The 25,623-nt window shown below is 36.1% G+C and overlaps 1 protein-coding gene across 3 annotated transcripts in view; it reads left to right on the plus strand.

Moving 5' to 3' along the window:
- The window catches only part of TLK1 (tousled like kinase 1), a 68,529-nt gene extending 43,032 nt beyond the window's left edge, over positions 1-25,497 (plus strand). For all 3 annotated transcript variants that reach the window (XM_066553249.1, XM_066553248.1, XM_066553250.1), the window contains exons 11-21: positions 769-957; positions 8,227-8,293; positions 11,830-11,927; positions 15,121-15,202; positions 15,459-15,550; positions 15,637-15,726; positions 16,346-16,515; positions 17,812-17,947; positions 20,384-20,495; positions 20,773-20,880; positions 23,746-25,497. In XM_066553249.1, coding sequence (XP_066409346.1) covers positions 769-957; positions 8,227-8,293; positions 11,830-11,927; positions 15,121-15,202; positions 15,459-15,550; positions 15,637-15,726; positions 16,346-16,515; positions 17,812-17,947; positions 20,384-20,495; positions 20,773-20,880; positions 23,746-23,922 — 1,321 coding nt within the window. In that variant the 3' untranslated portion in view covers positions 23,923-25,497. The remainder of the gene's footprint in view (positions 1-768; positions 958-8,226; positions 8,294-11,829; positions 11,928-15,120; positions 15,203-15,458; positions 15,551-15,636; positions 15,727-16,345; positions 16,516-17,811; positions 17,948-20,383; positions 20,496-20,772; positions 20,881-23,745) is intronic.
- Positions 25,498-25,623: the final 126 nt, after the last annotated feature.

The raw sequence follows: 25,623 nt of genomic DNA on the forward strand, positions 1-25,623 counted from the left end.
TCAGCAGAGATGGGGCCAAGGAAAAGGGCTCTGCAAGACTCTCAGAGATGGTGGTAAAATAATTATGCAGTGCTTCCAAAGGAGTTCTTTCGTAATGAGTCTGATTCATTGGAAGTACAGATAGATTTATAGATAGAAGAATACATATATTTTAAGAAGAAATTCACCAAGAGTTTTGTTATTGAAGGGCAGTATTTAGTCTTAGCATTACGGGATTGCCTGGGACACTGTTTTTCTAAACAGTCTTAAAATCAGTCTATAGATGCGTTTTGCATAAAAGCTGTAATCGTTTGCCATACAACCAAACTGATGGTTTATTTGTGATAAGAGATCAAATTCAGTATTTGGCCTATAAAAATCAGGTGCTCTCTATTGATGCTGTCAAGGGAGTGTTTTTGGTAGTATAAAATAAGATATCCACCAGCTGAGATAGGTAGTTTTTTTCTTTTTCTAATGCTGAAGTCATGCATAGCACTTTCAAAAACAAAACAAAACAACCAAAACAAAAAACCCCACAAAACTTTAAAACAACAACAAAAACCAAACAATCCCCCTGAAACCACCATATATTTAAAAAATAAATTGTGCCATAACTTTAGCAAAATTTTTCCACTTCATGAAGAACGCTGGTGTTCATTCTCCTAGGAAACATTTTCACACGTTCAGTAAGTTTTTTTAAATTTCTAAATGCTTTATCAGTTAAAAAGATAGTTCTTGAAAAAATGCTAATTGATGAAACTTTAATAAAGCTTTTTTTGGGGTTTACAGGCAGCAAGAGTGGGTGAATCAACAAAGGGAAGACATTGAAAGGCAGAGAAAGCTCCTGGCCAAGCGAAAGCCTCCAACTACAAATAATTCTCAGGCACCATCTGCCAATTCTGAACCCAAGCAGAGGAAAAATAAAGCTGTGAATGGGGCAGAAAACGATCCCTTTGTTAGACCCAATTTACCACAGCTGTAAGTTTAACATTTCAATCAGTCTTTTACATAAATTCTGAGATATTGTCTGTGTGTTCTATTCAAATAACAGCATAAAAAGGCACTCGGTATATTCAGCAGCTATATTCTCACTAAGGACTTGCTGATGCTAGGGAAATTTGCACCACTGTCTATGAAGTTGTTGTACAATTGCACTGTCTATGAGTTGTACAATTTATTTTTGGTAAAGTCACCAGAGAAGGGCCCATTCTGGGGATAGGCAATGTTCCTTATGTTATCCTGAACTAGAACTCTCCTTATCCTGTCTTCTTAGTCTTCTAATGTCACTGATACCAATGGAACTTTTCTGTATCCATGTTGGTTTAAGAGCTTCTCTTTTAGTTGGAGGTTATTTTTTTCCATATAGCAGTATCTAGTTGACCAAAAAAAATCCTTTTTCAGCCTTTAGTATGTGAAGACATGTCTTAAAATAAATAGAAATATCTTTTCCCTCCTTCTGAATGCTACATCCTGAGACCAACTGTCAGAAGTTACTGATCTCATTTCGCGTATTGACAGTGTTGTCATTTTTTGAAACATAAAAATTGAAAGTCCTAAAGAACTCTCTTTTTTCTGGGGACATCTTTTTCCTTCAGCCAGAAAGGGTATAATTCAAGGCACACGAAGATGTGTTCTTGACATTTCATTTAAATATTTTATGAAATTGCTACTTCAAGATATTAGTTACTGCCCTTTAAGCCAATATGCTGCAGCTGATAGTATATCTGTTCCTAGTTTATTTTTAAATAAAAAGTAAATAATTAGGCTTTAAAAGAGTAGCAAATTAGTCTCTGTTACTTTGCAGAAGTAAGCTACCTGTATTGAGCATAGTCACTTGCCACCTCTCACATGTGGAGGCAGTAATTTATACCTGCAGGGATGGAGGGTATATAAATTGCTCTGGTTAGATCTGCTAAATACATTTGGACCATCCCTTTGAAGACAGCTGCATGTGTTTTGCATAATGCATCATTCTTAAAATTCACATTGTGGATTTGTTTAACTGTAATAAAAATACCATGAAAATACAGTAGTAAGGCTGGCAATGTAAGCAAATCTTGGTTAACATTACTCCTGTTTTGGTGGAGAGCTGAAGAGTCATTGCTCATTGTGACTTTTTAGTACTGCTTAGTGCCTGTCTTCTTCTTAGACCATAATTAATACTTCAGAATAGTACAGTAAATATTGCTGTTGTGTTAAAAATATATTGCTGTGTGTTTGAATGTAATTCCTCCTGTTATTAAAAGTAACATTTAAGTAATGGAAAATACCTGAAAACTTACAGAAATTTTATTTGCTAACTTTTGGCTGGTTATACTCCCATAATCTTATTGCTCCTTTGAGAGACGATGAAATATAAATTGGGGAAAAAATACAGACAACGTGTTCTAATTTTAAAGTAGGGTAATAAACTTCAGAATATTTTCTGGTGTTACATGGTGTTAAATAATTTCCAATTTACTAAAGACTGCAAATTTTCATTTCATCTGGCTTAACCAGTTACATGTTAAATGATACATGAAAATGCTTGCTTGTTATGGAATCATCAGGAGAACAATCAAAATTGTCCTTTTGAATCTAATGCTAGCAAAAATGTAAGCAGTAATTGAATCAAAACTGTTTTGCATTTAAGTATCATAGTTTGATCATTAGATAATCTAGATATAAGATCACTTGCCTGTAACATAAGCTTATACATTTTTTTTCAGATCTTTGAGGAGATCTGTAGTGCATCCTGAGATCACAGAGTCATTTAGCCACATTATGCTCTTAGGCCTTTACTTGAAAGGGGATTTTGTATTTAGGATTTGTTATAACTCTGTATTGTAGTATTATGTGTTGACTCCTTTCTGCTTCTCAGTACAGAATTAATTGTTTTGTGTATCTTGGTAAGACATTAATTATGCACTTCCATTTTAGAGTAAATTTGTCATGTGCTCTATGTGATTCTCTCCTATTACATTGCTTATCACTGTTTCTGCATTACTTTGACAGTAATGATATTAATTCGTATAGTCAAATGGAAAAGGTTCTGGTTTTATGAGGCATGAGGAAATGCAGAGCTGCTTGAGATTAATGAACTAAACCAGTAGTGAATTAATACAACATACATACAAGTGATCAAGCAGATTTATTTAAAACATACAAATGACTTGCTAGGGTTTGTTACCAACAGGTGTCTTTACCACTGCATTGTTTGCTTTAAAAAAATATCTCCAGCTTCTGGTATTGATGAGACAAAATGATCTACAGCTTTGTAACAATCAGGAGTATTGAAGCTTTTTCTGCAAACAGGTGTCAAATATTTTGAAACAGACTGAAGATGTTGCCTGAGGCATTCCTAATAAGGACATTTTTTGAATTTAGCTGAATTTACTGTGGTCTCTGATAGGAATGTAAAAGCAGACTTTTTGCTCTGAAGTTATTGTTATAAAAGTGGCCAGTTTGCCAGTGTCTTGTGAGTGAATGGTGGCTTGGTGCTTCAAGTAACATGGAGTACATGAGTCTAAACAGTGTCCTGGTTTTCCATCATTCTTCCCCTTTTGTGGCCTAAGCCAGAACTAAAAAGTAGTTTCAATTTTGTGAGTTCTGTTTTCTACTGAGCAAAGTAATTCTATTAGTCTTATGTGAAAGGAATAAATTTAAATATATTTAAAGAAAAAAAAATATTTAAGGTAGAGGTTGCCTTTTTAGCCCTGGAAAAAAATCTCTTTGAAACCTCTCTTCCAAGTTCTTTGTAGACATGAGAGAGGATTCTGTAAGAGTATAATGCAAGTCCTCACCTTATGGAAGCAGCTCTTCTTTCACGAGACAGCTGTTTCTAGGAGCAATGTTTTATTTGGTTTAGATGATGGAATCCTTCTTCTGCAGCTTCAGCCATTTCAGTTGTATTCACTTCCCTGTCACCTGTTCAAGTGCTCCCCTGTTCCTCCATGGTAGCCTGTATGCATCCTTGTCCCTGCATGCAGTTTGGATGAGGGTAGCTGAGGGAGCTGGCAGGGTTTGTGACTGTGGCTGAAGAAATGCATCATAGCAGGAGCATTCTGTTCTGTATGGAACAAATAAAAATATTTTCAGGAACTTTTTCAGGCTGAAGTACCAACAATGTGTCTGGGCTTTACTGGACAAGTAAAGACAGCTCCTTTCCTGAGGCAGTCTATTTCTAAGGCAGACATGGAAACAATGGGTGAAAAGACGTCATGAAAGGTTTTGACTTGGTTGAAGTTTATTCATCCTTGTAGAAATTTGGGGAACTGGAGTGAAAATAAGCTTGGAACAAAAGGGAAGAGCTTCAGAAATTGTAGCAACAAAACTTGGATTGGATGTGTATTTGGCTGTTTGGGAGCATGGCTGCATACTGCTGTGCCTGTGTATCCAGGATGATTTTCCAGCAAGGCAGAGGTGAGAAGAGAGATGCTTGTAAACATACCAGGCTTGATCATGGTGAGAACCAAGAAACACATGGCTAGTTTGGGATTTTTGTCTTGTTTGTACCCACTAGTAAAAGAATTGTGATTGTAGAAAGTTTTATCTGCACTTGTGAGGAAGAAGTGAAAAGAAGACTGGTGATGTCAATGCATGTATATTGTGTCAAAACCTTTGAAATTTGGTGGTGAAAACATAAGCCTCTGAAAGGCCTATTCTTTCTAATTAAAAAAAACAAGTTTTAATTGGTGGTAATCAAGTCTTTCAGGCCAGGAAAGCTATCTACTTTCTTCCAGCAACAAGTAAGAGAGGCACACATCGTGGCCCTTTATGTCACAGGAGAATTATGCTACATACACAGAGTATGTCCAGTGCATTTTGGAGAATTGCTGGAATTTATTGCATGTGTTTCAGAGTTTATTTGGCTGCAGACAGCAGCTAAATTAAAATTATTAAAATATAGCGTTTATTGTACAGTAATTTTGTGCAGAAAAGATCACGATCAGGACCAGACTGTTCCATATTAATTCATGCAACCTGTTTTGTTAATTCAAGCTGCCCTTCTTCCCCTGTGCTCCTCAGATTAGCCCCAGGCCTGCCTATGCAGCTTTAGATGGCAGCAGCCTTGTTTCTGGTTGATGTCCCTACCCTGTGCTCCTCAGCCTTTCTCCCTCCACGTCTGATGGGACCTGTGTGTCTCAGGTGATAAAGGAGCAACCCCTTCTGCAGGGAACTGTGGTGTGTTGTAGGTGCCTTGGATGGCTTGGATGTCGGTGCTCCCTGCTCATGACAGGAGGGTTGGAACCAGATGATCTTTAAGGTCCCTTCCAACCCAGACATGGTGTGATTCTGTAATTCTGTTTTCAAAAGGTGCCTCTAGGATGCCACTGCCCTGCAGAAGGTGTGGTGAGTGGATGCAGGTAGAAAGTGGTGGGCTGATGGGTAGCAGCCTCTAGGCTGGTAGGATGTTTTCAGACTGTGCAGTGAGTTGGTGGCCTACAGAAAACAGACATTGTTATTGGCTTACTGCTGTTAGTTGTGTGCTATTTTAATACAAACTACACTGTATTTTTAGATAAAAACTAATAAACTCCTAAAAAAAAAAGTGTTTCCAAGTATGAGAGAATAAAGGTTTGTTTTTCAGAAGTAAATGAACAAAATCCAAAGTGACTATATCTGTGTACAGCTCTGTGTTTTGTATGCCTTTCTCCAAAATGTGGTGGTCAGTAATGACAGTTTTAGATTGCTGTGAAACATGCTGTGCTTCTAATAGAGTTAGATTTGTGAGGAAATAGAACAACGGAAAACAATCATTTGTTGGGTTGTGGCATAGAAACATGGAAAGAGTGACTTTGAATCTTAATGTTTTCAATATGATGTCCAAGTTGTGCTCTGTGCTCAAGAGCGCTGTCTCAGGACTCTCTGAAAGACAATATTTGCTAGAGCAGTCTGGGCACTTTGTAATGCTGCCGGGACACCTCAGGTTTTATAAAAAGGAGCAAATTTTCTGTATTATGTTAGTTTTTAAGGGGATCTGTGGTTTTAGGGCTCTCAGTGTTCACTGAAAGTTCTGATAGGTCATGTCATAAACTTCGTATTTTGAGTGTGTTTTACTGGTGGTTCAGCTTTGCAAATTCACCTAAAATACTCACTCTTTTTCTTGAGAAAGACAAACTTTACTGTATCTGTATTTCTGGAAACCTGTGATTCATAGTGTAGACAAGGATCTGAGAATGACAATATTCAACCTTGTAAACATTGGCATTGGTCTTTTTAACTGAGAAGTTAATCCACATTAGAGTAATTTGCTGTTTTAGTAGAAGTATTGATAAAGTGTTGGGGATATTGTTTTAGGTCATCTAGCATGGTCTGCATTTCTTTGATAGTGCTGGTAGATGTATTACAGCAGGAATTGGAGCATTTGTTTCTTATGTTTCTTGCTGTTGCTTGGACTGTACAAAGTCCAAGTACATTGCCAGCTTTCCCAGCTGTGGAGACAGCCCATTTTACATTTGCTTTAATGCCTCTTCTTTTAACATGTAGCATACATCTAAACCCAGAGGAAATTCTGCTAAGAAAAGAATATAAATGTTAGGTCCCAAAATCTGTTAGTAAGAGGCCTTTCTCAGAGAGGCAAATTTCCTCCCTCCATTGCCTTCAGAGTATTTGGGGAAGTCAATTGACTGTGATACAAGACTGCTCTGAATTCCAGTAAGAAAAAAAAGATGCAGGGTAACTTTGTAAGACATGTCTTAAAAGAAACGATTGCTTGCTTCTCAGATTCTGACAGGATGTGATGATGGGTGCTTTTTTCACCTGATCTGAGTGTTTTCTATATGTTACAAACCCAGAAGGCTGATGAAATAACTGCAGTCTTGTGAGGCTCTTTCAAATTTCTTGAAAATTTAGATGGTGTGGTCAAAAAAACCCTCAATAATTTCACTGAGATGTGGTTGAATCAGTTTTCTGTTCTGGTCAAATCAGAAAACGAGCAGCAAAATTCTGTATTTATAATAACAGGAATGGAAAGGGCTCTATGAAAGCTTCAGAACCACCAGATTTTATCTGAAAAAGATGCACTCCTTTATCAACAACTTTTGAGATGCAATAAGAATACAGGTGTTGGAATTCTGAAAACTGTGGTAAACTTGAACTTTAAATGGGAGGAAGAAGTCTCACAGTCTATTAGATTTCTGCAAATTTTGTTGAGGTTGGTTGGCATTTGCTGTAAGAGAAATCTGAATTAGTGTCCCTCATCTCTATTGAGGAAAACTATTGGTGATTCTCAAGACATTCTAGTCCTCAGACTTGCAATATAAACAGCATGTATAGCCTTCTAACCACCTTGCATGATGATCTTCCCAGCTGATAGTTGAACCCACAGAAATACGGACTTTGTGAGAACATATACTGTGAGTTCAAGCTTTATATCATGCAAGAAGTATTAGGTCTAGGCAAAACAATAAAAAGTGTAATTTTATTTTCTTTTGTTGGGATTTGTGTGAACCCTTTCAAGGAGACCACACCTCTTTCTCCTTCCTCATCCCCTGTTTCTCTTCCTCATATGTGCGTGGTTTCTTATCTGGAACTTTAGTCTCTTGGTTTTATTTTTTGGGTGGTTTGTCTTTTTTGTTCATCAGATGAATACTGCATGCAATTGGTTCTCAGGTTTCTTAGTTACTAATCTATGCAAACAGTCCAGATTCTCTGCATGATAACTGACTTTATGTCTGAACAAGTCTATAGACAGTGAGGGACCACTGAATTATTTGTAGCCAGAAATTGCAGAGAAAAGGAAGATGCAAAGAGAACAAGCAGGAGAGTCACGTGTGAATTCAAAGCTGAATTTGTGGTTTCATGCACTACATCATGCAAAATGTAGTGCTAATGAACTTGAAAAGTACGGTTTTGCACTACTGTCTGTAAATCACAGCTCAGAAATCCAGTGTTACCATTCTTGTCTAATTTCTGAATGTGTTAGAGTTGAGAAGCAAGCAGTGGAGTAGCATCAGCTAAAATCTGGGATGGTGATATGATTCAAGATGCACCTAGGTAATTAACAGGCTATCTGGAAGAAGCAAAATGGTTCAATGGGAGAGGCAGTTCATATTGCAGAATACCAAATATAGGCATTCTGTAGGTATGTTTTGACCTGAAATGACAAATCCAAGATGTTCAGATGGTTCAAAAATGTACTTCTAGTAGTTCTAGTGACTTCTAAATAACAAAATACTGGATGTACTGTAGTTTTTAAGTAGAATTGCTATTGGTTTTTTTGCCACCATATAAAAGTTATAATTACGTGATTGTTTTATTTTTCAGTTTGACTCTAGCAGAGTACCATGAACAGGAAGAAATTTTCAAGCTTCGATTAGGACATCTCAAAAAGGTATGTTTCTTTAATCGTGGCCAAACCCACAGAAATTAGTACTGTTAAAATGAAGAGATGGGTTATTGAGAACTGTCTGAAAAAAAATCCAATAGTAAAAGTGCTGTATTACTTTATGCCTAATAGTGGCCTTCCTTTTGTTTCTGTTCATGCAACTTTTCATAAACACTGGGATTACAGGGGAGCAGTAATGAGTCCATCCAGTGTAACACTGTCCAGGTTCCTTAAATCCCTCTAAGAGTGCTAACTGATGATGCCACTGATCCTGCCTTTCCCTTTCCTTCTGAGCTCTTGTTTCACAGCTCAGTGAGCCAGCCGAGTTTGATGCATGGGCTCTTTATTTTTGTTTTTTGGCCTTTAAAGAGGTCCAATTCACAGCGTTATACTTCTGAATTAATATAACATTTTCATCCTTTGCAGTATGTACTTCAGTTGTTATCAGTTAGCATATTACCTATCACAAGAGAATATAATTTTCCTACTTTTATGGAAAATCTATTCTCTAGGTCCTAAATTATTTCTGCAGTCAGATATTTTACTCTTGTTTTTGACTTTGGAAAAAACCTTTTTCTTGAACCCCATCATTCTAATAAATCTGTGTAGTGAGATAATTATTATATGAAGAAACTATTGCTCATTCAAGCAAAGCATTTCTGCAGACAAAAATACCTCAACAAGAGTGAAAGTAAAGGACTTATATGTGCTGAGTAGTAGTTCCTGAGTTGTTGAGTCAAAACAGGTCATATGTTTTCCCCTTGAAATGTTGCAAGTCTGTTTCAGTCCTGTTCTCTTTAAATGTACAAGCCACCTGTTATAAATCCTACTATAATAAACTGAACTGGGCCCCTTGAGAAAGCTGCAGCTGTTTCTAAAGAATATGACAGGAAGGTACTTGAATCTGTAGTAGGAAATCTGCATATAATTTGCTGGCACTGGTGAAGTAGACTGCCCGCATTGTTCTTCATTGTTAATGGTTTAGAAACTCCAGCTTCACATGAAATTCTGTAGGTTTTTTTTCCTATGCTTTAACTTTATGGAAATCTAATGGGGATTTCAAATGATAGATGAAATAAACTGTTACAGGATCATTTAATACTGGAATTTTGGTTTCACCTTGAGCATCAGTGCTGGAGTACTTTGCAAAAGATGGAAATTCCTTGACTAAATGCCAGGGGCAATACAAGTGTTATTCTTAGCAAATCATACTTGACTATATCTGAAGAAAATAATAAAAATACATTCTTACATTATAATTTTTATGTGTGATACAGATTTTGTCATTAACTAAGAACACCAGTTTTGTTACCTTGATTTTACATGGCTGTATTTCTTCCCTGAGCCTCTTTGCTATTTACATTTCTTTTCTTCATTCCTTCAGCATATGCTGTTTTGCTGACTGCTCCTCTTCCTTTTCACTCTTGAGATGCTTTCCTGGTGCTCTTATTTTTGGTGCCCTGTACATGCTGCCACCACCAGTTTTCTTTTCCTGCTGCTACCCAGGAAATTCTTTTCCAGCTAGTTGCTTTGGTCCTGGAGAGAGGCTCTTGTTTTCTCACTTCCTTTTATATAGCAGTGACCTGAGGCAGCTAAGCTGGTTTATTCTTGCTTAAAGGTATTCACAGCCTGAGTGTCCTAAATAACAGCTGGAAACAATGCAACCAGCCAGTTCTCTTTGGACTAACATTGGCCTATGAACCACATTTTGAGAACCACTGAATTGCATAATATATGAACAAAAAGGTCCAAAAGAGGCATAACTGATGGATTTTTTTTTGTTAGCCTTTGGGAAGAACATAGACAATTGTGTGTATAAGTGTGTGGCCTTTTGTGAGGGGAGAAGGACTGAAATTCTTTATAAAGGACTACTGGGTTATGAGGAACTGCCTATCATTTATGGGTATTTAGCAGAGAACTGCAAGGATGTGTGTAAACATAGAAAAAAGGAGTTTAACATTATATAAACAGGAAAAAACTCAACTCTTGACACTGTATGTTAGGAAAAATAAATGGTCCACCCAGATCTGCTGGCAGATCAGTGCTACTTAGTCCAGCTTTTAAATTATTAGGAATTTGATTTTCATTTCCTCCATGGAGGTTCATCTCATGTCTTGTTTTGGGATGAGAAGTTTTTTTCATCACTTATGGGGATGGTTTCAGGGTATTCACTGAAATCATCTAGTCCAGACTCCTCAATTCATTGGATATGTGGGCATTTAATTTTAGATCATACAAATACAGTTGTTGCTTCAGGATATGGGTTTATGAAAATGCTGTATCATTATTTACTCTCTACCTTGTTGACTTGTGCCTCCATCCCCTTGTGCCATGGCTTGTTGCCCTGTTGCTTTTGCACCACTGGGTTGTACGGTCAGCGAATAAATTGGATTGGAGAACTGATCTAGCTGCTTTCAGAAAGCAAATGTGCAAATTTTTTTATGCTTGTTTCTTTTTTTCTTTTCTTTCTTCTGATATTTTTTTCTTAAAGAAAAGATTGATTAGTATTCCAGTTTGGTATACCATGTGGCTGTGCAAAAGGCTGTGCCAAAATAACAAGAGGTGGTGACGGGTGCTGCTACTAAAAAAATATGTATCAGATGCCAGGCCTTTTTCCTTCTCAGCTGAAGTAATTCCATAATTATGAGCTTTCTGATATGGACTAATTTTGTCTGCCCTTTCCTCAAATTTTCAAGTTCTAGAGGCACTAACTCTGAAACCAATATAACCGTGTCTACACTATCTTTCAATGAGTATGTTTCTCAGTTTGAGTATAGATACATAGGTTTCCACAAATTAGGCATCATGAAATCTTTATGATTTTAGATGACCTGAATAAATAATTATTTAATTGTTTCCTAATACGTAGAATAAAGATGAGATAAAATTAGGTGCTGAAATTACTTAAGGAATGTGCTCCTACCTGACATGCTTCTTTTGAAGTTGCACTTAAAATCTTATGCAATACTCATTCTTTGTTTGCAACTTTAATAAGATACAAATGGAATAAACTTTTCTAATTAGATTGGTTTTGGTGTCTTGTATCAGCACCTTAAGAATGTTTCTGCTGTAATCATGTGCTCTTTTATTCTTTTACTTGATTTGCACTTCAGTGTTAAAATATTTTACATGTCTTTTCTTAATCTGTTGGTTTGTACAGAATCTATAATTGCCCATATCTCAGGTTTTTTCCTCTTTTTTTGTACATCAATTTCAGACCGCTTCCCAGATAATTTATCTCCTTGGCTGAGGTACAAAACCCAGCTGCCTCTCATTTGAAATAGCATCCCTGCAGTGCAGAACAAAACCATGAACATCCCATTACCTGTGGGTTCATGAACAGAAAAATTTCTTGAAACAGGCTTTTGCCTTATCTTTCTGAATTTTTCTGCCTTTAAGAGAAAAGCAGTGCTTTCTTCTAGTTCAGCAGGGTTTTGTAATGTAATGTTCCTCCATCACCACTAGTATTGATGCAGGGGTAAAAATACCCTTTTCAAATGGGAAGTAAATGAGCTTTTATATTTTCTTCTTTTCATTTGCAGGAGGAAGCTGAAATACAAGCAGAACTTGAACGTTTGGAAAGAGTTAGGAATCTTCACATTAGAGAACTGAAAAGAATAAATAATGAAGATAATTCACAGTAAGAGTCTTTACTATCTTAATTTTGCATGTCTGTTTTTAAAGTAATTCTCTAGTACCACATTTGACCTATAGAAGAGAGACTTGTTCATTATTTCTTTTTGCATTTCTAAGTTTATCTATGTATTTTAAACACCAATTTATTTAACCTTAACTAAAATTTCTTGCAATTTAGTAAATTTATCATTGTTTTTGTTGAATATGCAAGAAAAAAAACATGCTTACGCAGCTTATAGTGAAGAGCTGAAACTTCCTAGACCCTATTAAGTTAAAAAAAAAAAACACTTGTGTGATAATTTAATGCAGTTCACTTAGTTGATAATAATGCAAGAGGTTTGATGCACCAGCAGCAATATTGTGCTGCACTTAAAGTTAGTTTTGTGTTTACGGCTCTGTGCTTTAACTCCTACTAGGTATAGGTACCTAGCAGGAAAAAGCCATATTATGTTGTTACTTTGTATTTCACCTTGAATGGCAGTGTATCACAATGTTAAATTGCTACATAATATGAACTGTTACTGTGTAGTTTTGAAAGAAATAATTACATCACTTCATTAAGTCTGTTTTCCATCATGACAAATCCAGACACAGTTTCACCAACACTTTCAGCTGGCACTGTTGCTTGAAAGGAACTGGTTCTGCCTCTCTCTGGCTACTTAGCCCTGTTTTCTTTCACATGCTTGCAGTGGCATTTCTGTACTGAACCAATGCTGGAAATCAATCCAAATTAAAACCAGCTCCTGTGCTTTATTTTTCTGGATTAATTTTAATCCAGGATCAATTTCCTGGTCTAGATCTTTGCCCAGTTGCAAAAATACTTATGCTGCCATGAGAAGAGAGGGCAGTGCAAGGGTGGAATGAGCCAGGGGGAAGGACATGATGGGACTGGACTTCTCTTTCTGCACTAGGAAATATTTATGAAACAGTAGCATTAAGCCTTCAGTCTTTATTTTTTACTTTTTAGACACAATAGAATTGTGCACACACTAAGGCTTTTAAATATTAAAAGAAAAAGGTGTGAAAGTGTTCCTCACTGTTCTGATGGTACCTACCATGCAGTAATTCAGAAATTATTTGTTACCATGTGCCTTTAGTGCTAATTGATAGCTAAACTGTTCTGTATTTTGGATATGAAGAATAATGGTGTTGATACTTACATCTTAATGGCAGAGTATTTTCTTTTTTTAAAAATCCATATTTTAAAATAAAAGTATACAATACTATTTTAAAATAAATGTCCTACAACAAATAAACAAGCAGGTTAAATGACAACCTTTATAAATCTTCAGTGTTTGCATTAGAACAAGTTTAGGTTTTTTTAAAAAAGGATCCTTCAGCAATAAGGAATAAATGGCAAGAAAATTGACAGGCTTTGACTGAAAATACTGCATATGTGGGGCAGAGAATGTCCAAATTACAGTCACAATTGAAAACAGTTACAGGACATGGACAAGCTTCAGTCCATGGTGCAGCTTCACTGCTCATCATCTGCTAACCCATTTTATGGTACAGAATGGAAAGCTTTAAACTGTTTGTTCATGTTTTTGTGGGAGTTTGGACAAGTATTTACCAAGTGGCCAAGCCACAGCTTGTAGTCCTCATGTAGAAGAGAGAAGCAATGGAGAAATAATTTAGGTCTGTAGCCCCTGCTGTCTTTCCTAACATGTCTTGGTGATGTGGCTATTTGGTAAGGGAGAGAGTTCTCAGCAAAGCAACTGCTGGGTTCTGGCTCAAATCCTGTTGGGATTCCCACTTCCAGCTGTGCTGTAAAGCTAAGCCCATTTTCTTCCTGTTCTAGCAACAAGTCCACCTACCCTTGGGTGGTGAGCCTGTATGTCTGCAACTGCCCTGGAATGATGGGACAAGTTGAGAGTGCAGGTTAGGGCTGCCCTGGAATGATGGGACAAGTTGAGAGTGCAGGTTAGGGCTGCCCTGGAATAATGGGACAAGTTGAGAGTGCAGGTTAGGGCTGCCCCGGAATGATGGGACAAGTTGAGAGTGCAGGTTAGGGCTGCCCTGTCTGGCTCTGGAGCCCACATGATGTTGGGGTGCAGGTTCTGAGCCATGGAGAGCCACAGAGAGTAGCACAAGCAGTGGAAAGGAAGGTGGTAAGATTCACAAGATTGGCCTACTGGAGGTACACATCTGATAGAAAGACCATTAAAACAGAATTGGGCTACTGGTCACATGACATCAAGTGCCTAATGATGCTGCTTCTAAATTAGTTTTTCTTCTACACTGAATACGTTATTTACTGTTTATGGTTTCCTTAAAAAATATTTAGCATTGAAGTATGTATCTTTCTAGTCAATAAAAAGGAAAGTTTTATTTCTGAAAGGGGCACAGTAGGCACGAACATCTTCTCTCAAATACTCAACTACCTATGACCATACTTCTAAAACTGTAGAGAATACGGAAGGATAGGAGGAGCTATTGGCAGACTGGCCCTAAATTCTTCTTTAAAGTTTTCTATGGAATATAGCTGGCAGCTTGCCTTAGATTCTTGGCTTGTCTCATTGCTGTACTTAGAATGTTATGAATATTCAGATCCCTTCCCTCTGATTGGATGGAAGAATGTATTTTGTCTTCTATATATTTTAGGAGAGAGAGTATGGTCCTTTTTCTTGGTCTGGCAGTATCATTTTATATTTGGAAGAAGTGTTTTCATTTTGCTTTTGCTTAAGTGTGAGCAGATAGTCAATTTTTTCATGTGTTTTCCCCATATTGCTGCTTCTGATTTGTTTTATAAAACCAATTTTTTAAAAGGCAGTAATATACATATCTAATCATGTTTTGTGTGAAATTGGAAGAATGTCCTTGTTGTCTGTTTCAGAAAGTTGAAACGTGAGTCTTCTCTAAAATTTGGCACACGAAAGAGAGACCCATGTATCACATGTTTAAATTTAAGCAAGCTTTTCTTATCTTCAAAAAAAATTGAGAAAAATAACAAAATGTTTGCCAGGATTGATTGTTTTGATGATGTTGTTGTATTAGTATGTGTAAACTAAATAGTCAAAAGGTATTGGTCATGTTGTACAATTGTGTCATAAGATTTCTTGTGGTGTAATATTGCCCAGCATATTATATGTTGTTTCTAAAAAGAAAACTTTATTTGATGAGTAATACTAAGAAATTTGCATTTTAGATGCAATGGTTTACCTTAAACAAAATAAAACCTTTTTTTTTCTTTCAAGATTTAAAGATCACCCCACATTGAATGAACGGTATTTGTTACTCCATTTACTTGGCCGAGGTGGCTTCAGTGAAGTGTACAAGGTAGGGTTTGTTGAGTCTGATAAATATAATTTTTGAGCTATATACATTTAATTTGGGGGGGACAAAATGGGATCTAAGTGGAAAGACTGTAATGGGTTGATCAGGCTTCAATTAACCTGTGGAGGAGAGGTAGCATGACAGTAGCCTTGTCAATAGATTTGTGAATTACATGCCATGTTTTTTCCTCACTTTACTGGGTGTTATTTTTATCACCTTTGGTTATAACTTTGCCATATTCATGCATTTCTTTTTTTAGGCTTTTGATCTTTATGAACAAAGATATGCTGCTGTGAAGATTCACCAGCTTAACAAAAGCTGGAGGGATGAAAAGAAAGAAAACTACCACAAGTAAATACTAATTACTTACACTTCATATGCTAAGCTTAATAGCATTTTGTTGATTGTTGAAGGCTAATGTATCCATCTTCTTTTAGACATGCCTGCAGAGAGTATAGAATACACAAAGAACTGGATCACCCCCGAATAGTTAAACTGTATGACTACTTCTCCCTGGATACAGATACGTAAGTAGAACTTGGCAGGGATTTTAGTGCTGTATATTAGATAAACAGAAATGAAGAGTATTTGAACAAAAATAACATATGTTCTTGCTTTCAGCCAAAACATTTTAAAAAACCCCATACTAGTTTCAGAATTTTATCTGCTAAATATTGCAGGCTTTCTGTAAGGTGATGAGAAGAGAGTGCTTTGCAACACCTGACTGGCGTCAAAAGGCTGCCATACCTTGGACAATTTTCCAAGACTAAATGGCATCAGGAGCATTACTAGCCTAGGCATAGCTCCTGGTGACTGGGCTGCACCTCTTTGCATGAAATTGTGACATCTTAAGGGATAGTTAAGGCATTTTGATTTTGAGAAATGTGTCTACTATAAATAAAGAGGTTTTTCTTAATTTCTCATCCATATGGATGCATTTTCTCTTTTAGTATGAATGTTCTGATTTACATGAATTTTCATGAGCTAATAGTTACACCATGTGTTCTATGAACAATTTCATTCATGTATTTTAATATTCAGGCAGCCATTCTTAAACTTGTCAGAATGAAACTAGGTTGTCATGTCTGTTTCTGATTGTGCAGTATGATACATTCTTTCATTTTGTGTCTCTAAATTCTACCCTAGGTTTTGCACGGTTTTAGAATACTGTGAAGGCAATGACTTGGATTTCTATCTCAAGCAACATAAATTGATGTCAGAGAAAGAAGCTAGGTCCATTGTAATGCAAATAGTAAATGCACTACGGTATCTCAATGAGATCAAGCCCCCTATTATACACTATGATCTTAAACCAGGTAAGTGAGAAATGTTATGATTGAAAATGTAATTTAATTTTTATCCTTTATTTTGTTTGTAACTGATGCCTGAAAATGCCAGAGTTATCTTCTGTGTGTCAGGGTTATTGCAAACAACTGGAAAAAGTATGCACTTTTCTTCAGAATTTCATTGCCAGAATCACCTGCCTTTTCTGTGAAAAATGTTTGTTACAACTTTTCTACTTTGCATTATTTTGATTTGAATTTGTAGGAAAAAAATCATACAGCTAATAGATACATGCATTGGTAGCTAGCAGTATAAACAGATAAGATCATTAGATCATAAGATCAAGTAGGCTCAATCCTGTCTGGTAATTGTGGGATGCTGATGTGTAATTAATTTTTCTCATATGTTTTTTTTAAACTTGTAAATATGTAATCAGTCACTTTCAGGATCCCAGCATAACCATTCCAAAGTAAGGCTTTACAGACAGTTTTCTTTACAATGAATAATAAATATATTTATAAACAATATTTGTCTTGATTCCATTGTCTTTGTTTCACCATCTTGCATGAATGATGCTTATATTCTTCATGTGCTTTAATCTGTTACACTTCCAAGTTTGGGGTTTGTAAAGTAATTCTTAGTGCCAGGCTGTTTACTTTCTGTTCTGTAATAAACTGCTCACACAGGTTTATTTTGTCTTATGAAATTGTACAGAATGAATTCTTTGTCTCATTATTTTTTGTTCTCAGAGGAACTTCATCAAATAATTTTTATATCAAGAATTATTGTACAACTTTAACACATGGAGTAAGATTTTGCTGTAGGATTGCAGCAATTTCTTGGCACAATTTTGTGGCATGTGCAAACCGTGAAAACTGTAGTGTAGGGTTCTTCTGGCAGAAAAATGGTGAGGCTTATTTGTAACTGGTACGTGGCTGCATTCTGATATTTCCTCACTCCATTTTGGTGTTTCTTTGCTGACCAACCAGCTCCCAGATGAGAGAGCCATTTCAGATCATCATGGTAACCTGGAGAGTTGCTGAAATTGCACAGAAATTTATCATAGTCGAGTTACTCTAGACTTGAGGATGTAAAGATTATGTAAATGTGCCTCAGTTGGTTCAAGCATGGTGCTAATAACACCAAGACTGTGGGTTTGGTCATGGGTGCCTTTTAACCCAGGCTGTTTTGTGGTTCTGAGTCTTTGATTCTGTAAAATTGTCACTTACTCTCATGAAGTTAGATGCTCTTGAAAATTGAACCTGGTTTTGAAAATAAAGCATTCTGTTAGCTTTTTTTGAAGTCATTTTTCTTTTCCCCCTGAATAGGTAATATCCTTCTTGTAGATGGAACAGCATGTGGAGAAATAAAAATTACTGATTTTGGTCTGTCCAAAATAATGGATGATGATAGCTATGGAGTGGATGGAATGGATTTAACTTCACAGGGAGCAGGAACTTACTGGTAAGCCCTGGTTTGATTTTGCTGTTTAGACTCTGGATCATTGTTCAGATTTTATAAATGTAGTCTTACAAAGCCAATTTGGAGAGACAACTAGGACTAAAAATATTAACATGGATGGCAGACAGAGGTGTTTGTGCAGTACTGTGATGTTGATATTCCCAAATATTAGAAGAGTCTAACTTAAAAAGTAAAATAAGAGTGTGTGTGTGTTATTTATTTATAAGTAAATATGTATAAATAAATGTGGAGATGATCACTGTGATTTAGAAACATGGTAACCTCTGAAGAGGCAGGTATTATTTCTTTGGCTGCTGGTGGTTGAAGATATTTGACAGAGACATTCGATGATTAAGTGTGGGTGCTTAATACTTGGAAATTGTAGAACAGGTATTGCCAACAGGTAATGTCCTTAGGACGAAAGAGTATTCACTCTTCCTTCCTAAACATTAATGACAGCCCAGCAGCTGTGATTTATTTTTTGTGTACTTGCATGCTCATCCAAAACACTGGAGTTTTACAGCTGCCAAAGCATAGGTATGACAATAAGCATGTCATTGCTTACAGAAAATCTGGTTTTAGACTCTCTAAAGATGCAGATTCTTCATGGCAGAGTAGCTCTTTCAGCCTGGGTATGTGCTGGCTGTGTCAGTGGGTGGATTAGAAATCCTTTACTGGGCAGGTTGTTACAAGTCATTTGCTCTACAGAGAAGCCAGTGTCATTCCCATTTGCTTTGCACCTCTTCCCATATTCAGGGGTTGGATGTAATAAAGTTTTTGCCTTTTCCTTCAGAGTTTTTAGTGAAGGAAACACATACTCTTCCTCAAATGCCACTGTGCACATGCTGTGAGAAAATGATTACTCCAGTTGAAGCATTTTAGAAGTGTTAGGCTTTTGCTACTCTTTTTAATACTTTACCCATTTAAACACCAGTTTAAATGTTTTATTTTAGGAATATATATCAGAAAAATTTTGGCTTTTGGATTTCATCTAGAATGCCTCAGGCACTAGTGGTGCTGGAAACTTAGAAGTAAAAAAAGATCTGTAATCATTATAGATTCATGATGAGTCTCTGCATTTCTAATTCATGCTTTCTCTGAGCCCAAAATCTTCATTAGGCAGGGAAAAACTTAGAGTGAGTTTGAGCTTGGGAATGAATCTGTTCAGAGTACATTGCACAAACTGTCTGCAGTATAGCCCTGGGAGGGATTTCCTCAGTCACTGGGCTCAGTTACCTGCCTTCCCAGGCAGTTAGGTTATGTAATCTCTTGGTAAACTTCTAGATGTTTATATTAAATTTAGTTAGTGTTTTGTCCCCAGTAATCTGATTTGAAATGTCTTCTGCAACCTCAGTTCTCTGATCATTAGAAATCTAATCTAATTTGCAGGCTGTGTATATTTGTGGCCAGTTTATACTTGTTTGTTCCTGTGCTAACACTGTCCTCCCTCAAGTAGGTTGTGGCCCCCTCCTAGTATACTTGCACCTTGGTGGTTTTGTAGCCTTCACTTTTTTTTTCCCTCTGAACTATGGGCTATCCATTCTTCAGATCATTTTAGTAACATTCATTGCATTTGTATCACTTTAAGATCATTTGTCTTGATTGTTGTAATCAGAATTGTAAACAAGTATTCCAGAAGAGAGTTTGTGATGCTGTTCAAAATTGTTGCATTTTTTATCTCCCTTTTTCTGCTTATTTCTATTTCTACAAATATTTCTTCAAAGTTTCTCCTTAAGTCTTATATGTTGTTGACAGCAGAGTGCCTGTTCTGTAGTTGCCATAATAGTTGTTTTGCATTTTTCAATTTTAAATATTACGGTCAGTAATACTTGACTGCCCTTAAATTAATATATATGGAAGGTTTTGTTTGTTTTTTAAAGGAAGTTCCATTTCATCAGTTATTCTGTAATTCAGGAATGGCATGGGAACTTCCTCAACTTTCATTAAGTAAAGTTCTCTTTCTGCAAAATACAGGGACAGAAATAACAATCACCTTTGTCTATCATACACATCTCTGGGTAAAGTTACCATTTTTACTAAAAACTTGGTTAAAGGATCTTTATGCCATATCTGCATTTTCTTTGTTCCTAACCAGGTCTTGCTAAAACGCCTTATTTGGCTTTCATCTTTTCTTGCTTTGATAGATGGCTTCATATTTAACCTGGGGTCCCAATTTAAAAAGAAATTATAATTGGCAGTTTAGGTAAAAAATGTTTGCATTTTTGCTTGTGTTAAATAGACCCCTCTATCTGGCTAACTGTATAGAAACTGTAATATCAGTTTTGGTGGGTTGCTGGGTGTTGGAATGCAGATTGTAGGGCAGCTGTACGATTGTCAGAAGCTCAGAGATGTGTAGGTGAGGTGTTTGCACAGTTGGATAATTGAGCATGTTCTAGTGATGCCATACTTACAGACTGAAATGCCTGTTTTGTTTTCCAGGTACTTGCCTCCAGAGTGTTTTGTAGTTGGCAAAGAGCCACCAAAGATTTCTAATAAGGTTGATGTGTGGTCAGTTGGAGTAATCTTTTTCCAATGCCTTTATGGTAGAAAGGTAAGGAAAGCTTTAGAAAATCTAAAGAGTTTTAGTGTAGGTGCCTATTCTCACTAGACTGTAAAGACATGAATCTACATGGAAAATGATTTGTGTTACTTTTTGGCAGTGTACACTGATTTTGCAAAATATTAGAAAATCTTGCCTGTAACTTTTTTATTTGCAGAATAGTTGGCAGTTTGTATACTGCAACAACTTACTATAGGATAAATATTTATGAAATCAAAGTAATTGGATAAATCTCCTGAAAAAAAATTCACATGTGCTTGTTTTGCAGCCATTTGGCCACAATCAATCACAGCAAGATATCCTACAAGAAAATACAATATTAAAAGCCACAGAAGTTCAATTCCCTGTCAAACCTGTTGTAAGCAATGAAGCCAAGGTAACTTTTACTATAATCTCTGAGTGAAACATTCATCTTGAAAGATTCAGCTGTAAAATTGTTGTTAACCCAAGAATGCTGTAGGACATAATAACTATGTAGAAAAACGTACTTGAGAAGCTAGGATGTGGATGTTTTTATTTAAGCAGTCTTATTCTGGGACTTCTCAAAATCATGTACTTCAAAGCAAAACTATATATATATATTCCAGAAATTTGCAAGTGGTTTTTAAGTAGGCCACCTCAAAAATGGTCTGCTTTACTTTTTCTCAGAGGACCTTATGTGTCTCATTCAGGCTGTCTTACTAGAAGTTCTTGTGAAATGCTGCTGCTAACAGTAGCAACTCTTTCTGGAAATAGGGGATTTTATTCCCTGCAGCTAGAAGAAGTATTTGACTATCAGGTGCCTAAAGGATATGACCTCTAATACTCTTCCCTTTGAAAGGTCATAGTGTGTGGGTATTAACTTATATCTGAGTTTAGAAACATGAATTTTTGAGATTAGGAATCTAGAAGATAATTTGATGCTGATTCAGGAAATAAGACTGCCAAAATAGTTCTCTGCCACAAAGGTGTCAATTCCTCTACACAGACTGGCTATTCAGAAACAGATTGAGGTGGTTTCCCACATGATCACTGATGTGAGCATCTGTAACACAAATCCAATTCTGTGAAAGTGGAAGAAAATATTATATGTTACTTGCTTGTCAAAACTCTCCCAATTTTTGAAAGATATATTCATGACCAGATGCAATAGATATGCTCTTTGAGAAAAAAATGCCAAGATAGTAGAATGCTTATTCAAGTTTCAGCAACTAATTAAACATATTTAGATTTGGGACACACCAAAAATTTAGGAATGTTAAGATTCAGCTTCTAAAGATTAAAAGGAAAAGAAATATATTTCTAGAGGCAGTAGCTTCACAACAAAATAAGTCTTTTGGATACATAAACTTGCTGTTACAAGTGGTGGTATATTTCTGTTAATTATATTTTCTAAAAGTAGTGTTAGTGAGAGAGTTGCAGTTAAAGTTATGAAAAACTGGTTGAAGAATTGTAGTTAGAATTGGGGTTTTTGTTTGCTGTTGGTTTTTCACTGGCATTTGAGAAAACTATCCCTTGAATGCAATTGACAAACACACATCATGTTCCTGATACCTTTACGTAGTAAGAGTTTATATCTGTGTCTTTTAACTTTGCCTTTCTTTGTCATGAATAGTTTTTATACAGAGGATGTTAGGAAGGAGTAGGCAGTTCAGCATGGAGAATTGGCAACTTTTTGCATTCTCTATGTATTTGCATGGTCTGTTTGTTTGAACGACTGAAATAAACTTCTAGTATTCTCCACTCATATTAACCATTGTCATGATAGCTGTGAGAGAGAGGGAGAAATTATTCTCTGGTGGAAATGCTATAAAACAATTTCAGACTAACTTCTTAATGTAGACCGTTTACAATGACTGTATAGAATCCAAATTGTTTTTCAGATTTATAGGCCTGGCAGTTGGAAAAGAACAGCTTGTAAACTGAAATTCTGATTTGGAAAACACGGAGATTAAATAAATATGGAACCTCAAATGACATTGTTAGTTAGTTTTCAGACTGTAACTGTCCTTTGATCCTCCTCACTGTTTCCTGTTTTGTGCAGTGGTGTCCTTTGCTTCACACTAGTGTGGCTGCAGTGGCACAAAACTGTGAAGTATTTTAAAAACATTTCAGACACAAACTGTTACTCTGAGGATCTTGAGAATAACTGTTTACAGTTCATTTGTTTTGAAGGATTTACTGTGAAGAATTTGATTAAAATCTGTAATATCCAAGAACATGTGAATATCTACTAGCAGATGTGCATAATTTTTATATTGTACCTTGTCCATGCTGGATATGCAAATGTTAAAAGTAAATTCTAGTATGATTCTTTGGAACTTGTATCACAGATTTTCTCCTTTAATCTCCAGATTTTAATTGGAGCAAAGAACAAACAGCTGAACAGATTTATCAAAGAAGACATATGTAATTCTTTTAAATTAAGTTCTAAATTAAGTAATGATGTGCTAATCAGTTCTGTAGCAATAATAAGGATTTTCTATCATTAAATGTTGAAGCCCAGGCTCTCAGGAGACCAAATGTTCTGTGTGTGCTAGACATAAAACTTGACAGAAACTTTCAGCGTAAAATTGGCATAGGTCATATGGACCTAGATGTAGGGATGACATAGTGAATTTAGCTACAGAGTTTTTCAATTGATTAGTTAATTTTAAGCAGGTGTGATTGAGTTTTTCATGGGAAGAGAGTTTCAGCAAGGTAGTGGTTTCCTAAATATTCTTTACATAATGCCTATTGAGCATGGCAACCATCAATGTCAGCTTCATGTTTTGCTCTACCCTGTCATGGCACATGTGGAAATGCTTGTTTTCAAAATTCAGCTAAAGCATTGAAATTCTATCTCTGCATCATCCACCTATTCTTCCCCACTCAATGGTTTTAGAAGCTCATTGGAGAAAGTAGAAAGGTCTCCTTTTTCAATCCTCTGACACTTGCTCCTGGTTTTTATTCATCTGTTCACATAAAACATGCAAAAATCTAATTGGGTGAGGTGCTAATGTTTTACTTGTAATTATAGTTCCTAAACATGGAAATAAGTATTTGAAGTGTGATTATTTGAAGCCACATTTTTTCTTTCTGCCATGATGTTGCATTTCTTCAGTGGGCTCAGCAACAAAATGTTACATGGTCATTTGAATTGAATTATTTAAGAAAAAGAACTTGTTTAGAAGCTAGTTTATCCAGGAGGACTTGCCTATTTGCCTGAAAGCAAATATAAGTATTTGGAATGTTACTGTAACTTTCTACATTTCTTTTCTAGGCCTTTATCAGACGCTGTTTAGCATATCGAAAAGAGGACAGATTTGATGTCCACCAGCTGGCTAATGATCCTTATCTTCTCCCTCATATGAGGAGATCAAATTCTTCAGGAAACTTGCATATGACTGGCCTAGCAGCATCCCCTACACCACCTACTTCAAGCATTATTTCGTACTGAAATTTCTCCAGCTGAGGAATGGGATGATACCTTTGTTTAGTTTTCAGATGCAGACTTGAGCTTGAAAGCATTTGAGTGCTTTTACACAGGACAAGTTTGATAACTGTGTTTTCAGACTGAAGTCCTCCTACATAGTGTCATTTGTATGATTGGAGTGGATCATGGACTGTGAATAAATGTGCCCTTCTGAGAAACACCGTTAAACATTGAAGGATGACACTTCCTGTTACAAACTAACAGGTATACTGTGTTTAAGACTGAAGAAAAGGTTTTTAGTTTTTTTCTGGGGAACATTGTAAATAATCTTTTTAATACTTTAAAGTACATTTGGTGGATACTGGAAAGTTCTAACATGAAGGGTAGTTTTTCATTATTTAAATAAAAAAGGGTAGTGAGCAAATTTAAAAACACAGGAAAAATTTTGTGCCTGGTTATGAAGTAAATGAGCTGCCATCTTTCAAAGACATTGATCTTTCAAAACCAAAGTAAGGAATGTGAGATGGTGAAAGATAATGTTCAGCATCAGATTTTTCAAATAAAATTAGAGTATTTTATTTGGCTACTCAGGCTTGTACCTCCAAAAATGTTGTGGTGTTCCACTGAATTTAGATTGGAAGGGTGATATGGAATTCCTGGTACTTACTTCTCAAATAGATTGCTAATTTTGAAATCCATTCGGTTTTTTTTAAATACTATACTTGCTGTGGTATTGAAACTTGTGAAACCTTTCAGGCTTCTAATAAAAGCAAGCAACAGTATGAAACCAAATGCAAACAGGTCATGTATAATGTTCTATGCAGGAATAATGATAAATTCCCTTCTAGCTCTACTGTAAATTGTTGTACAGATGTCACATTTTCAGTTAAATTTCAGCAACTTATTCCTGTACAAATGTTTAAAGTATGGCTTTTTCTAATTGGATATTGTATTTTTTTTAAGTCTCCCTCAAGGCGCTTTTAATTGCTGCTAAATGACGTTGCTTTTACTTTTACAAGAGTCAAATGACCTCCTTCAGGTGCGAGTCAACTGTACGAGAGATGGAGCACAGGCAATCGTTATCAATCAAGGCATGTACAGCAGATCTGTGTTGGCAATTTACAGTACAGTTCCTTCAGTCCGTTCGCTGCGTTCTCGTCCCGCAGAGCGCATCAATAATAGGTGTAGAAGTTGCTCATGGTTATTCTCTATTTCTGGAAGTTCCTATCAACAAGGAAATGTTTCTTGTGGCTTGTACAGATATTTTAAAATGTGAAACATTTTCTAACTGCCTTGTATGGTAGAAACTTATTTTTCAGAACAGTGTATCTCTCTCCTGTTCACTATTCTTTTTACTATCCCATTCTTGATGCTGAATACCTATATGTAATTTTGTCCATGTTGCAGAAAGAGGAGGCTGTATTACCACAGGTTTTCATTTAGTATTGTACAGTTAAACTGTTGCTCTTGTTTCTGATGTTGCAAGCCATTTTGTTTTCATTGTATATAAAGAAATGTTAACTGTCTCTTTAAAATGCTGCTGAAATTGTAGAGAATGTAGCCAAAACAGTAATAAACAACAGGCAGTTGAAATTTCAAGGTTTTCATTGTGTGCTTTAACATTTCAGCATAGGGTAAATCACATAACCATATCAGTGAGCACAAAAATATTTAAAGCAAACTCTTCTTAATTACAAACAAAAGGCCAATAATGCAATAATTAAT

Source organism: Molothrus aeneus, chromosome 7 (genome assembly GCF_037042795.1).
Source record: "Molothrus aeneus isolate 106 chromosome 7, BPBGC_Maene_1.0, whole genome shotgun sequence".
Taxonomy (NCBI): Eukaryota; Metazoa; Chordata; class Aves; order Passeriformes; family Icteridae; genus Molothrus; species Molothrus aeneus.